General features: G+C 45.0%; 1 protein-coding gene across 1 annotated transcript in view; it reads left to right on the top strand.

Moving 5' to 3' along the window:
* ABCA13 (ATP binding cassette subfamily A member 13) overlaps positions 1-14,594 on the top strand; it is a 351,606-nt gene that overhangs the window by 40,139 nt on the left and 296,873 nt on the right. Inside the window, exons 10-12 of the mRNA XM_014524731.2 lie at positions 1,868-2,032; positions 6,385-6,584; positions 14,278-14,405. Of these exons, the coding sequence (XP_014380217.1) occupies positions 1,868-2,032; positions 6,385-6,584; positions 14,278-14,405 (493 nt within the window). The remainder of the gene's footprint in view (positions 1-1,867; positions 2,033-6,384; positions 6,585-14,277; positions 14,406-14,594) is intronic.

Genomic DNA, 14,594 nt, shown 5'->3' with positions numbered 1-14,594 from the left:
ATAAATTTAGGCCAAAGCATTGACATCTTGCTAACATTTAATTTAATTTATTTTTTAAATTCAGCATCCCTTTCCTATGTTGTTGTTTCTATAAAAGTCTAGTTATAATTTACTCTCTTTGTTGGTATCTGTTTACAGAGTTCTTCTCCTGCCAACACCCTTTCCCATGCTTATGGACTAACTTGGTGGAGGATGTCTCTTATCAAGTGTATTGTTTCTTCTGACACTACAAATGAGCTTTTTATATATTAAAGTTAAATAATAATGTGGCAAAAATTAGCAAGTTTAGGGCCCATATTTGGCTTTTGTTTGGTTAGTCAGTTGAGTGGCTTCATAGAGATTTAAAGCCTTCCGTCAAGTGCCTTTCTTTAATATTAAACGTGATTGTCATGTGAGTACATTCTAGTGAATAGTTTTATTAAACTCGGTGAAACTCTCCACATGAGCAAAAGTGGTGGAAAAGAAAGGCGTTTCTAATTCTGAACAAAATTTGGCTTTAAAAGTCCTTTTGGGGAAAACATTTAACCAGATTCTTGGCTGCTTTCTTTTTTTCTTCCCCTGGACCAAAAATAACTATTATGATAATATAGTTTAATCATGTTTAAATAAATACATACCTACATAATAATCTATCATTTGTCAACTATATCCTTTGTTTGGGCTAGAACTTGTTGCCATTTATCAAAGATCTCTTGTTTGCTGCTCTCCACCTGAGTTTTAGGGGCAAATTTTCATGTGCCTATCAGGGGTTTTCATTGAAAAATTTAAGCGGCTTGGTCATAGAATACCTTGGTTCTCAGTATTCTTGGAAGGGAATGGTCACTGAGGGCCAGGATGGTCCAGTAAACTGAATGAAGGACTATCAGTCACCACAGTGCTCTTGGTTTGTTGTGTCACCGGCAGCCAGGTGCTTCTGTTGCGTTTATGCCAGCTGAGGATTCTGGTAGGGAGTCTCAGAATGGACTGTGGCACACCTGCTCCTTGGCATGGTCCTCAAGTGGTGCAGACATGCTGTCTGTCTCAGGTTGGTCATCTGTACAGTTGGGATCATATCTGACTCAGTGCTACTTCACAAAGAACTATACAGGACTGTGACTGTCAGCCCTAAGCAGTCATCAATGTATTGGTTCCTGAGTTTCATTGCGTTGCTGACTAGATGTTTTGAAAAAATTCTAGTGTTTCTGTAGTCACAGATAACATGAGTCATAATTTAAACCACATTGTGACAGGGTTGTTGTTGGCATGGATTAGTGAGGGCACAGTGATTTTAAATACTCTCGTTAAAAAAGAGAGAGAGTTTGTTCAGTAAATTTAAAAATTCTGACCTGGAAGTCGGATGGATTCAGCATGAGGAAAAAAACTGTCTGGCAGCCCTCCTCAGTTGCTACTTCAGTTAAATTATTTTTATTAAAAAAAAAAAAAAAAAAAGCCAGTTTGATACATAATTGCATCTAGAAGCTTGTTTGCGTCTATGCATTTACACCAAAGCAGTTATCCTGGTGCAAAACTCCAACAGAGAAATGATTCATCCATATGAATCAAGATTTGCATCAGTGTCTTTATTCCAGTTTCAAAGTGGGAGCTTATGTCAATGTGGCCTCAATATTATGGCTACCCCAGATTAAAAGTTCCAGATGCAGAGGAACTCTGAAATGCACATGGCTGGTTAGTAGGTAATGAAGCTTCTGGTGCAGGATGCATTTGCAAGCTCTACTCCAACATCACCAGGTTTGAATAATTGGCCTTTGTTCATCCTGAGAGTGGCCTCATGGCTATTCTTTTTTTTTTATCAGGTAAGTAAGCTGATATGAGTGATAATACCAAGCTGCTTTCTGACATGCTCATCTGTTTCTTGTGTCACTGCCAGATTCCCACTGAAGACACACTGGAGCATTTTGTGTGCTCAGCCCTGTCCAACATGTCAGAAGCCGGAGCTGACAGTCGGGATAATGAGGGTGGCTGTATCCCTGCATGGCTGGAGGCCAAACTCTATCTTGTCCATTCTGTCAACAAGATCAAACTCTACACACAGGTATGCTTTAATAGGTCAATTGCTAGAATACACAATTTTGCAGTATACTCTTGGTCAGTGACTAACAATTATGTAATTAAAACTTATGAATGAGGGCAGGCAACACTACAGTTAGTAAAATATTCAGCTGACAAAAAGGCAGGTGATATTTTGCTTTAAAATAATAGAGTTCTTGCAATGAAATATACCATAGCACTGTTTATTCAGCCTCTAGGTAACCAACATTTCTAAATTAGTTGAAGCTCATTCTTTAAACCTGTCAGAACATAAGTGACATTTGGTCCAGTGCTGAGGCCCAGCCAAAGGAGAAGTCCTGCTTAAGTCTAAATTTGGATAGCACTGGGTGATGCTTACTGCACAGTGCTGTCACAATCCTGATACTAAACGTACCGACGCTTCTGCACAGTCAATTAGTCAACTGTGGGGTTAATTTGCTACTTGCAAATTTGCTACTGGTCAGCCTGGGCAGCAGGTGGTGGGAGAACAATCCCCTCCTCAATGTCCCCCTGCCCTGGCAGCAGGGAGCTCCTGGCCCTGACTCTGTGATCAGAGTGAAAGCTGGGAGATTGCTTCCTGCTCCCAGTAGCTGCCTGCTGCTGGGGCGGGCTCTGAGTGTGGAGCCCAGCCGGGGCAGTGTTACCCTGCCCCAGCAACAGGAAGCCTCAGCCCTAGCTCTGTGATTGGAGCCAGGATCCGATCAGCATAGGAACTGGGTCTCTCTCTGCCCCCTGTTCCGGAGCTTTGGGGCTCCTGGCTCCCCACAGGAGCAGGGAGCTGAGCTTCCCACGACTGGGAAGCTACCAGTGGGGCAGCTAGATGAGAGCCCCCGGCTGGGTGGGAAATCCTGTAGGACAGCTCCGGGCTGTCCCCAGCTGAGCAGGAAATCCCTGCCCAGCGGAGGGTTCACTGCTAGCTGTCCCACCAGCAGATCAGGGCAGGGGTTAGGACCTGCCTCCCCCCCACAGCTGTTTCCCATCCCTGTGCCCTGATGGGGTGATCGTGGGAGGGGGCTGGGAAGAGTCCCCTCCCAAGCAGCTCTTTCCCAGCCCCTAACCCAAGTGCCTGATCAGGGCACAGGGCCCGGGAACAGCTGTGGGGAAGGGTCGTAGCCCAGAGTTGGCTGGGACCTGCCTCAGATGGGGACAGGTCCTGGCCAGCTGCAGGGAAGCCCTGCTGGACACAGAACTTGTTCTCATGTCCATGGGGCAGGAGAACTCTGCAGCAGCAGCTCTCCCACCTCATGCACATCAGGACCCCTTCCTAGGTGTATGGGGCCAGGAGACAGCTGTGCTCCTTGCTAGCCCCTGGGCCAGTACCCAGGGAGAGCCTAGAGCTCCTTTGGGTACTGCAGGGGGGCAGAGCAGGGTGGGTGCAGCCCTCTCCAGGCTGCTCCTGGTGGGAGTGAATCTGCTTACTATGCAGGAAGCCCACTGGGCTTCCTGCATAGTAAGCCTACTTCGAATTGATTGCACACGTAGACATGCCCACTAAGAACAGAATACAGGACTGCACTGTAAATAGACTGTAACTTCATCTGTGTTAACTTTGCCTTTGTTATTTCTGTGGTCATGGTGAATAAGATGTGTTGGGGTGAATAGTTCTGGAATCTCCATTGTGTCACCTAAAGATTCTGCTGATGTAGGATGGCTTGGAAAACAAACTCCATCTTAGTCTATAAAGACATATGTGTGTGTATTTTGTGCAAAAGAGAGGAAACACATTCCAGGTAGTCTCTTGGGGAAGGGAAATTAATTAATCTTAGCTCAAGGAAAGCCTATCTTAACTTGTCATTTTATTAGTATTGGCCTTTCTGTGTTTTTTTGAAAAGGGTATAATTTAGATAATGATTATTTGTATGGAGCTATAGAATTATGTAATAATCTATTGTGCACAACTACTCCTGTCTCTGTCCTGAGGACAGCAAAACTGAGCTCATTTAACCCTTTGGATGCTTCAGTGCCTCTCCTGGTAAATTTACATGGTGGTTATGTTGTGGCTTTAAAATTCACTTCTGATCGAACATATGCCACAGTTTGTCTGTATTGTAGTTAAAGGAAAACCAGCAATTTATCTTGGGTATTACTGTATAATTCTTGGCAAGTGCACACCATTCACTAGCAATCACTACAAGGGCTGTGCGAAGCTTCAGAGCTGATTCAATTCAGAGGACATTCGGCCCAATTTGGAATCTCCGAATCCAAATTGGGACACCAATTAAAAGCTCCAAATTGATTCAAAGCATGCAAATAGATTCAGAAAATCTTCAGAAAAGATTCGGCCACTTCAGAGATTCGTCCATAGACTAAGCAGGCAGCTGACACAGCTGCCTCCAGCTAGTAAATCTGTTGGGGTTGGGGGAAGGAAGGGGCGTGGGGGAGGGGGAGATTGGGGCTGGGACAAGCTGCCCAGCTGCTGGTGGAGGGGCACATTTCTTGGGTGGGAGGAGGGGGCCCAGGATGCGGATGCAGCAGTGCTGGGAGCAGGGCTATGGCCTGCTGCCACTTGCCTAGCTGGGGCGAGCGGTGGGGCGGGATGCGAGCATGGCTTGCTCCAGATGGAAGGGGGAAAAGCAGCAGCAGGACAGAGCCCCTGCTCCCAGCACTGCCGCGCCCACATCCCACACACTCCCACGCCAGCTGGCAAGTGGCGGCAGGGCAGAGCCCCTGCTCCCAGTTCTGATACGGTCACAGCAGTGCTGGGAGCGGGGGCTATGCCGTGATGCCGCCTGGAGTGCAGTGCACCCCCCTCCCCCACGGCAGCTGGGCAAGCAGGAGCAGGGCATAGGCCCGGCAACTCCCCCTGCCAGGGCAGAGGCAGGCACAGCCAGAGGAGCTGTGGGAGAGGCCCCCATGGCTTCCCTGACTGGCCCCATCTCCCTCCTGGCCCCAGATTGCTGGCACTTTAAAAAAACCCCCCCAAAACCCCCAGAACTCACGGACTCTGGCAGCAGGGAGTGGGGCCTCTGAGGATTCGTGGCAGAGCCCCCCTGTGCAGTCCTGGGCAGTGCGGGACAGCAGGGATTGCCTACTCCCCCCACACCTGGCACCCGTGCGGCAGCTGCCACATCACACAGGTGCAGCGTAGCTTGACAGGGCGCTGTGTGCTGTCTGTGAGCTAGAGCAGCTTCACCTGTCAACTGGAGCCTGGCACCGCTCAGCCCCAGAGGCCCGAGCTCCCAGAGAGCGCACAGCGCCCTGCCAAGCCATGCTGCACCTGTGTGATGTGACAGCTGCCGTGTGGGTGCCAAGCGAGGGGGATGATCTCTGCTGCCCCACACTGCACCCAGAGGCCCTAATTACTGCTGTCAGAGCTGGTGATTTTGTGGGTTTTTTTATTTTTATTTTTTTTAAGTGCCAGGACTAGGCTGCTGCCTGTGGGGGGATGGGGCTGGGCCCATGGAGGCTTCTCCCATGGCTCGCCCCACCCAGGGAGAAGCAGTTACAGCTGGAGGAGCCATGGGAGAACCTGTAGCCACCCGGCTATGCCTGTTTCTACCTGGCTGATCCGGATCACTAAATCTCTCTGAATCAGCACTGAATCTTCCAAAGCTGATTCAGCCAAATTGATTCGGGACAGTGATCCAAATCTCTGAATCAAATCACTGTCCTCTGACTTGGCCAAATCCGAATAGAATACTTTCCTATTCGTACAGGCCTATAATATATGCTTCAGGCCAGATTCCAATGCTACACTGGTACTCAGGAATTTCTTTCATGTACGGGGCATCCCTGATGTTGGAAAGCTGGTATAGGTGGTTTATGCCACTTGGTGTTTAAAGGACATTCTCAGGACAGGGACAGAAAGTATAATCACTATGGAGTTACTGCAGCTGGCTGGATCTAGCGCCAGACTATAGGATTGTTTCACTAGGGCGCTGATTCATCAGAACAATTAAGTTCATGTTTGACTTCAACATGGGAATAAGGCCATCAAAGGTAAAGGGACTATAAGTTCATGCTAAAAGCTCATCTTAATTGTAACTCAATTGAATGGGGAGACGGACCTTTCAGTGGCTGAAGGCTTCCTTTCTACCATTTTCTACCACTCTGAGGGCAATTCTGTTAGACCTGGGATCTGAGCTATTTGTATGTAGTGGCTAGTAAAAGAATTAAGAAGATTGTATGTATGTTGTCAGCTGTCATGTTTAATGTCATCTTTCATGAGAGCAATCCGTTCTGATTGAGGAAATGGAGAAAGCTTTCACTGTATGGGATAAAGTCTAAAGGGGCAAAACCTGACTTCTTTGTTTTCATCTAACCAAGAATTTTTGTGTTCTGTGTGAAAAAAAAAAAAAAAAAAAAGCTCCCGTTTCATGTAACAAAAGCCACTGTGTTCCTTTTTTAAAAATCTAGATATTTCAGCAGTGGTTCGGCAGCAGCAAGTTTCGAAAAATCCTTTCTGAACTTGGAGGAAATATGGTTGATCTTGTGTCTCAATATTCAAACGACAGTGAGGCCTTGAAGATTGCTTCAGCGATAAATACCCTTATCCAGTATTGGAGTGAGACACTGGAACCAAATTTTCCAGAAAGGCATCATGAAACTCAGGGCATGTAAGTGACACTTTCCATCTCCAGTATTAACACGCTTTGTAAGCTTTTCCTTCACAGTAGGAGCATCAGCTCTAATGCTAACAAGAGCAAAAAACCTTAAAGTTTTTGCTCTTAAGCTTCCCAAACATGATTTCATGCATTATTAAAATTAAAATGGTAAATATCTTCTAAAAATACCAATTTATGCAGGGAGGATGAACAAGTAAATAGCTTGCAGTGAATTTATCCAGATAATATTTACTTGGCTTATGAAATCCCATAGGTGAGTCAGGTGCTTTACAGACAACTGCTGCAAAAGTGATTAGGTTCTGTCCTGTAGATTGTAACCCCCTGATCTGGTAAGCGAGGGATGCCTGCAACTCCCCTTGACTTCAGGGAGAATTGTGGGTACTTGGTACTATGAAGGCAAGGTGCACAACCACTCAGATTTTTTTGTGAGCCACTTGCAAGGCATGCCAACCCATCGAGGCCCAGCACAAGTCAGGTCTATTTTGATTGAATGTAAGCCCACAATGCATTTATAAATTGGAAAATGGACAATACATGTACACATGCATAGATTGTTAACTGCTATGCAACAGGGCTCACTCTTGTACTTTTAAAATTATTTTTCTTTTAATGGAGCGGTTTAATAAAGATCTGTGATGGGCCTGTGGGATTGTCCTGGCAGGCTGCATATATTTCACTCCTGTTCTGAGAATTTGTCTCTAAAACAAACCCAACACAATGATGGCCAGTAATAAACAAGGTGGAGGAATGTATGGGGCAATTAGTTTTTGAGAGAGTAAGGCTGAAGGAACACACTGATTGTTTAGAAAAAGATGTAAAGGAGAAGTTCCATAGGGATTAGAGAATGGGAGGTGAGAAAAGGAAATATGATATCCTAATTAGATGGTATTTCCTCTGTGAAGAAATTTGCAATTCCTTCATAGAGTTAAAGGGAGTGGGGAAAGGGAATAGATATATGGCACAAAATGTAAGAGCCTAAGTTTTGTAAGCATAGGGTTTAAACGGGGAAGGGGGTTAAAAAGGTTTAGCTATAGAGGCTGCAAAGACATAGAGAGAACAGCTTTGTCGTGGAGGAAGTCCATGGGTCACAGAGTAGACTGGATATTCTGATAGGTAAATGTGTGGACAGTAGAGGGAAGGAGTCAAACATAGGGAGAGGTACTTGGCAGGGAGCTAGAGAAAAGTTCAGGATATTGACTGGACATTGTAGGATTTCTGTAAAATCTGGAGTTGAGAGATTAGAAATAATGAACTTGGCCTGAACTCTTGCTTAACAAAGTAGCACAGCTTGAAAATCTTGGGTGGAAAATTCCTTCACCCATGGCCTGGCAGTGGGGGTGCTCCCCTGGAAGGTGGGAAAGGCTGGTTTAAGTTCCCTCAGATAGAGAGGGGCCTTGAATTCTGGCCTTCCACATCCTCAGTGAGTGCTCTAACCACTGATCTGTTTTGTAAAAGAAGGCCATCATCTCTCACCACCATCAAGACAAAGTGGCTGCATTGTCTTGTACAAAGTTTATTCCTAAGGTATGTTAGGCACATTCTGGGCATGTCTACAAGACCGCACCCTCCAGTGGCACTTGGGGAAGGGAGGAACTCTGAGTTAGAGGATCCTGGATTCTCAGGTTTGAGAACGGTTGCTGAGTTCCTCAGCCCTGACAAGATGGCAACAGTGCTGTGCCATACAAAAGCTGAACATGAGGCAATTGGGGGTGTTCACTAGTGAATATTGAAAGGATTTGGCAAGGATTGTGGGGATTTAAAGAGGTGTTGAGTTTTCCCTAGCTGTAAAATGGGATGCCCAGGACTTCCTTCCTCATGTGGGTATGGGAAAGATAAATGCATTAAATACTGCGACACACTTGCATACAACAGCAATGGAAGCTGTAAAAGGACCTTTAGAGAATATGAAAGAGTGAATGCACTAGAGAGAGGACCCTTGAATTTAAAGATGCATTCTAAAAGGAAAATAGTTCTTCTGAATTCCTCTAATGTTTCTATGTTTGTTCTGTGCATCATTCAGTGATGTGACTCAAAGCACGAGACAGAGGAAGTCATTCTGACATTCACCCTATAAAGCTGTGATTAGCTTGAATATTCAATTTAGCATTTCATTTAATCATTAAGCACTGATTTTGTTTGTTTCGGTATTTTTGGAAGTGTCAAGAGGGTTGTTTTTCTTTTTTTCCCCATGTTACTTTTAAATTTTTAACTCAGAAATATAATACGCCATGAAAATATTAAAAATACCCTCCCCCTGCTGAGGAAAGGAAAGTCCTTGGGATTCAAAGTGGACCTCTAGGCAAAGATTTAGAAAAATACTTAAAGGTGTGGTGAAGCCTTTTGCTGAAGCGGGGCCTGAATTGTCAGTAATGTATGTAAAGTGCATAGAATGATAGTATCACAGATCGAGCCTTGCCTTGAAAAGCTTCAGGGAAGGGGATTCCATGACTTCCCTGGGCAGCCTGTGCCCTTGTCCTACAGTTCTTACAGCAGTTTCCTGAGATTTATTCCAAAATTGTGTTGCTGTAGTTTAAACCCATTTCCATGTAGCCTGTCCTGTGCAGCAAGGAAAAGCAAATACTTCTCTGTCATCTTTATGTCAGCGTTTCAGATATTTGAAAGCTACTATTATGTCTCCTCTACTCTCCTTTTCTCCAAACTAAACTAGTTCCTTCAGCCTTTCCTTTCTGCAGTTTGCTTTCCAACCCCTTCATCATCTTTCTCTTTCTCCTCTGGACTGTCTGTTTCACTATGTGCTGCTTAATATGCAGTACCCAAAACTGGGCTCAATGCTCTCTCTTTCTGCATCTAAATCATTCATAAAAATGTTAAATGATGCTCCACTTGAAACCCCCTTGTTCATTTGACATGATCCATTGATATTCACACTTTGTTGGAGGTATTTTAGCCAATTATGTCTACATTTCCCTATCTTGTGAGGCTGTGTAAAATGGCATACTAAATTCAAACTAGATTGTAGCCATCAGATTCCCCTTATTCACAAACTGTGTTGCCCTGTCAAGAAAGGACATTAAGTTAGTTTGGCATGACTTGTTGCAAATCCATGCATAATGCTGGTGATCATTCCACCCTCCACTTATTTACCACCTGAATATTTTAAAATTGCTCTAGTAACTTGCTAGGCATTGAAGTCAGGCTGTCCAGGCTATAACTCCCTGGTCCTTCTTTTTGCCTTATTTAAAGACGGGAGCTGTCTTAGCACATCTCTATTTCCTCTAGGACCTCACGCAAATATTGTTTCCAGTGGTTCCAACATTTTGCCAGCCAAATCCCACAACATATTGGGGTGAATTCTATCAGGTCTTTGTGACTTATGTTAATTCCAAAGAGTGAAAAGATCTCTGGTGTGTTGATGTGTTATTTACTTACGATCTACAGTCCTTCTTTTATTTATTTTTGCTAGTCATTTGGTCATAGATGTAGATTTTTTTTGTGAAGATGGAAATAGAATAGACATTGAGCAGTTCCACTTTCTGCCCTGAGCAGAGGACTCCGAGTTTCCCTATCCATTTTTCTCTGTTTGAGTAGGGTTCAAATGATGTTGTCTGTCTGCCATATTGTCATTAATAGTCCTTACCAATTACAAATCATTTATTGCCTTTCCTTTCCTGATTTTGTTCCTATATATTTGTGGTATTTCTTTGTATAATTCATTAGTGATATGCACTTCCCACCATTACCTGCATGTATCTCTGATGTATCAGGGTGATGAGAGAAGTGATATTTGTCATGTGATTAGCCCCCTGAAAGTGCTCTACAGCCATGGCCTGACAGAAGTGCATTGTTGTGGAGCACTTTAAAAGTGCCCAATCATGCAACAAATTAATCCTCATTTAGTGAGGTTTCAGATGAAGGTGCTCCAAAGTGGAGTGCCTTCTGTGGCGGGCCAGTAGGGGGTGCTCCTGTGTTGAGCCACCCACCTCACTGCGCCCGACCACCTTCCAGGGTCTGAGTGCCTCCCTGGGGGTGCCTCACATCTGGCCAACCCCCTTCCTGGAGCACACCGGCTAGCCTGGTATAAAAACTGCCACCACCCAGGGCTGGGCTTGATTCTGGCTCTGTGCACCCTGGGAAACACAGGCCTAGTAGCCTTCGAGGGTACTTGACTCACTTCAAGGACTCGGGGGTGCTTCTCTCAGTTGGAAGCACAAGTTGTTGTCTTCTTTAGTCATCTGAACCAAGGGGACCCCAAGGCATAATCTAGACCCACACCCAATACATCTCCCGTGCTAGGTACAAAGGAGAACTTTATTGGTTACAAGGGGTAGAGTTGCAATAGGGTACAGGGTAGAGCAATATCAGAGAATATTAGCATAGAGCAAACTGGCACAGTTTGTGCCATAGAGGAAACTTGCACAGCTGGGTAGCCTTTGATCATGCATCTGAATTACTGCAAGATATATATCTAGTTAGATCTCAGGTAGCTTACTCGCAAGTATCATCCAGAGGCAGGTGAAGATTCCCTCTGGAGGCAGGCAGTTCCTTGATCATGAGTTTTGAGAGAGAGCAAGTTTCAGATAGTCCAGCTCTTCTCTCTCTCTCCGAGTCTTCCTCATGGCTGCTGCCTCCCACCTCCCGGGCAGTCCTTAAATTATATAGCCCTTGTGACCTCATTTACCTGGTCCAATGGAAGCCAGCACCTGTTGGCTGTCAGCCAACCACTTTGAAATGCATCACTAGTTGCTGGGCAGACTTGCAGTTCCTAGCTCCTCAGGGAGCAAGCCCCTCACCCAGGTATGTGATGCCAGTCCCGTAGGCAGAGGGAGCAGGTTTCCCCCCTCCCTCAGGAATGTATCCAGCTCAGGTTACCTAAAGAGATAGGGTAAAGTGTGTCTCCTCTGCAGGGCCCATCCTAACCAAATTGTCACAGAGCAGAGATTTTGGGGAGAAACAGAGGTGGCCTTCTGCCACACCTTCATTAAGTTCTGTTTATCCCTGCGTGTGAACAGGGCTAGGCTGCATCAGCCCAGGCCCGCCCCAGGTGCTGTTTTCAGGAAGGGAGGGAGCTCCAATCTGGGATTTGCCCAGCCTGCGCCTAGAGGTGGTTGGGGGGAGGAGTGGATTGTAGTCCCCCACCTCGGGGGAAGGGGTAGGGAGGGGTTGCAATCCACCTGCTCCCCCCCCTCACTTCCAGCGCAGGCTGGGCAAACCCCAGACTGGAGCTCCCTTCACTGCCTTCTCCCCCTTCCCATCCTGAAGACAGCACCAGAGCACGGAGCAGGGCTAGGGGAGAGAAGCTATAGACAATCAGCCTCTCACCACTGGATTGGCTTCAAAGTGCAGCTCGATTTCCCCCCACCCCCCCCAACCAAATGGGGGTCAGGGGGTTTGCTGTAACTCATGGCACTTTCTGTGAAGTGATCTGCACATCTGTCAGTGTTCTCAGTCTCCTGTGGTTCTTCCAAACAAAACACAACTTGTAAGTTTGGGTCTCTCTGTTTGAAGGAGTGATAACTATAATAGCACATCTACATATAAACATATGTGGCTTTGGCCACATGTTCATTTTTCTGGTGCTACAAAAATAGAGTACTATGAAGATATACGCATATTTAGAGCTCCCAGCTGGAGCACTGCAATTATGCTCTCCAGCCAGGGGATGATAAAGCACTGTTTCTTTTCTCCTCCCACTCTAGGGGTGTCTGTCAATGTGTCTGATCACTAGCAGCCTGACCTCTCCCCTGCCAGGAAAGGAGGACCAGGCAGACTTGTCTCCCTTCCCTGGCAGGGGAGAGGGCAAACTATCTTTGGCTGCTGCTCTGGGTCCCAGGTCCCAGAGTGGGATCTCTCTTTACCCCTTGCTACTTCCATGGGCAGCAAGGTGCTGTGGTTGCAGTCCTGTGTCCTGGAGCAGCAACCCTCCTTATGCCACAAAATTCCTGTGGTAGCAGCAGCCATTTTGCAATCACTGCAGAGGCAGCAGCAGCTGTCTGCTCATTCGCTATGGCAAGCAGAGGTGTAGCCTAAGGTCCTGGCTTCGGGGGGCCCCGTGGATAGTGCTGTACAGTTCCTGCTGCAGCTGCCGTGCACCACTGGCTTTATGCTCTGGTCGCTTGCCACCCCTCCTGCTCTGCTTGTCATGCCCTTGCCCTGCACGAGCTGATATGCCCCGGGCCCAGCATGCCCCTAGGGATGGCACTGGGTGGATCTGCCACCTTAGAGTTACAGACAGCCTAAGGTATGCACACTAGCTTTCTGTAGTGCTAAATGGTCATGTATAGCACTACAAATTCAAAGTGTGTCCAAGGCCTATATATGTAATTTCAAAAAGTGCTTCCAAGGCTCTGCAGCTATTACAGGTTTCCCCCCCTATCTTTTATGAACCTGTTCTTATGAAAGTTTCCAACACAAATTCCTTATTGGGTTTAAATTGCCTGGTTTATTATCTTCTAATCCAAATGTAAGCAATGTTATATTAAGATGTCATCAGGAGGCCTGTTTGATGCTTCTTTTATAGCTAAAGCTTTCTTATTCTTCTAATGTATTACAATTATCATTTTAGCAGTCAGTCACTGGGCTAGTAGAAATCCATCTGGTTGATGCTTTAGAGATGCATTCATTTCCCAAAATGCCCAACTCAAGTGCAAACAGAAGCCTGGAAAGAATTGATTGCTCTTTAATTTTAGGAATTCTAATTCAAGACACAATCTAAAATAAAACTGAGCAATTGCTCTAAGTTATCTGTGAGAAATGGAGAGTTTAGGGGTCCATTATCCTTCTCTGTAAAATAGGAGCAATGCTACTTATTCTAGATAAAGTCTTGAAATATACTGCACAGGCTACAGCCATAATAAAGTGGTAAATTGTGTTCCACATGCTTTGTGGCAGAGGCTGAAAAAGTTAAGACTTGCCCAAGAAGAACTTTAGCATATGGACAAAAGAGAAGATGAAAATCCAGAAGGATGTTGTAGTCCTATCTGTGATAGTGGCCTTGGAATGCAAATGTAGCTACCAAAATTCTACTCCTTTTTTCTTGTTTTGTAAAATTCTACAACTAATTTGTTTGTAGAATACTTAAAAATGCCAAAGCATTATTAAAGTCAGTAGATGAAGAGGCTGGATGTACAAAGCCTTGGCTGGCTGTACAAATCTTGGTTTTAGCCTACTGGCACTAGCCATTGAGTAGCTTGCTTTTGCTTCTTTGGGACTGGCATATACAAAGTGTTGTTGGCTGGGAAATGATGACATTTTATGAGGAACAACAGTTCATTTTGTTAAAAAATTGATTCCTGGAATGCTTAAAATAAGGACAGTTTCATGCAACAGTAACACTTTTCTTCTTCAGGTACATAAGTATTAAAAATAAGTTAAACAGGGTTGCCCACATGACCAAGTCTGTCTTCCAGCCTGGGGTGCTAGTTAGTGAATGCTTGGATGCTAAGGGGAAGAGTTCTTATTCCTGCATATACAGGGAGAGTTTTGTAGGATCGGTTATTGCCAGTAGGAAGCCTCTGGGTTAAAATGTTCAGGAATTGAGCAACATATTTTGAATGCAGCTTTTCCCAACAGGAAGCTGTGACTCTCCCACGCTGTTGGTATAACAAATAATAAAACAAATGATATTGTGAATGTACAACATATGTAAGGTAATTTTGTAGGAACCCATATTTTGTTGCTGATACAAAAAAAACCTACAGAAAAATCCTCATTCTTTTGTCTACAGTATTCTGCATGTGGAGAAACTACAGACTCTGACTGAAAATTTGCCTCAATGGTCTCTTATGAAGAGGCTGATTCTGGTAGATGGAGCTTTGAGGAATATAATAACTCAGAATTTATATTTCACTAAAGGTAAAAATATTCTGTGGTTACTAGTTGCAAGTTCCCAAATGACTGCTGTAGCATTGATCGATAGCATACCGGGAAAGCATTGAGACTATATAAGGCATATACCATGTTTCGGATATGTACCATGTCTCTAGTGTTTGTCAAATTTTGTTCTGTTGCATTGTGTTTTATCATCACTTATGACACTTTTCT

This window comes from Alligator sinensis, unplaced genomic scaffold (genome assembly GCF_000455745.1).
Source record: "Alligator sinensis unplaced genomic scaffold, ASM45574v1 scaffold82_1, whole genome shotgun sequence".
In the NCBI taxonomy this organism is placed as follows: Eukaryota; Metazoa; Chordata; order Crocodylia; family Alligatoridae; genus Alligator; species Alligator sinensis.
Note: the sequence above shows the minus strand (reverse complement) of the source record. Positions and strands in the feature narration are given on the sequence as shown.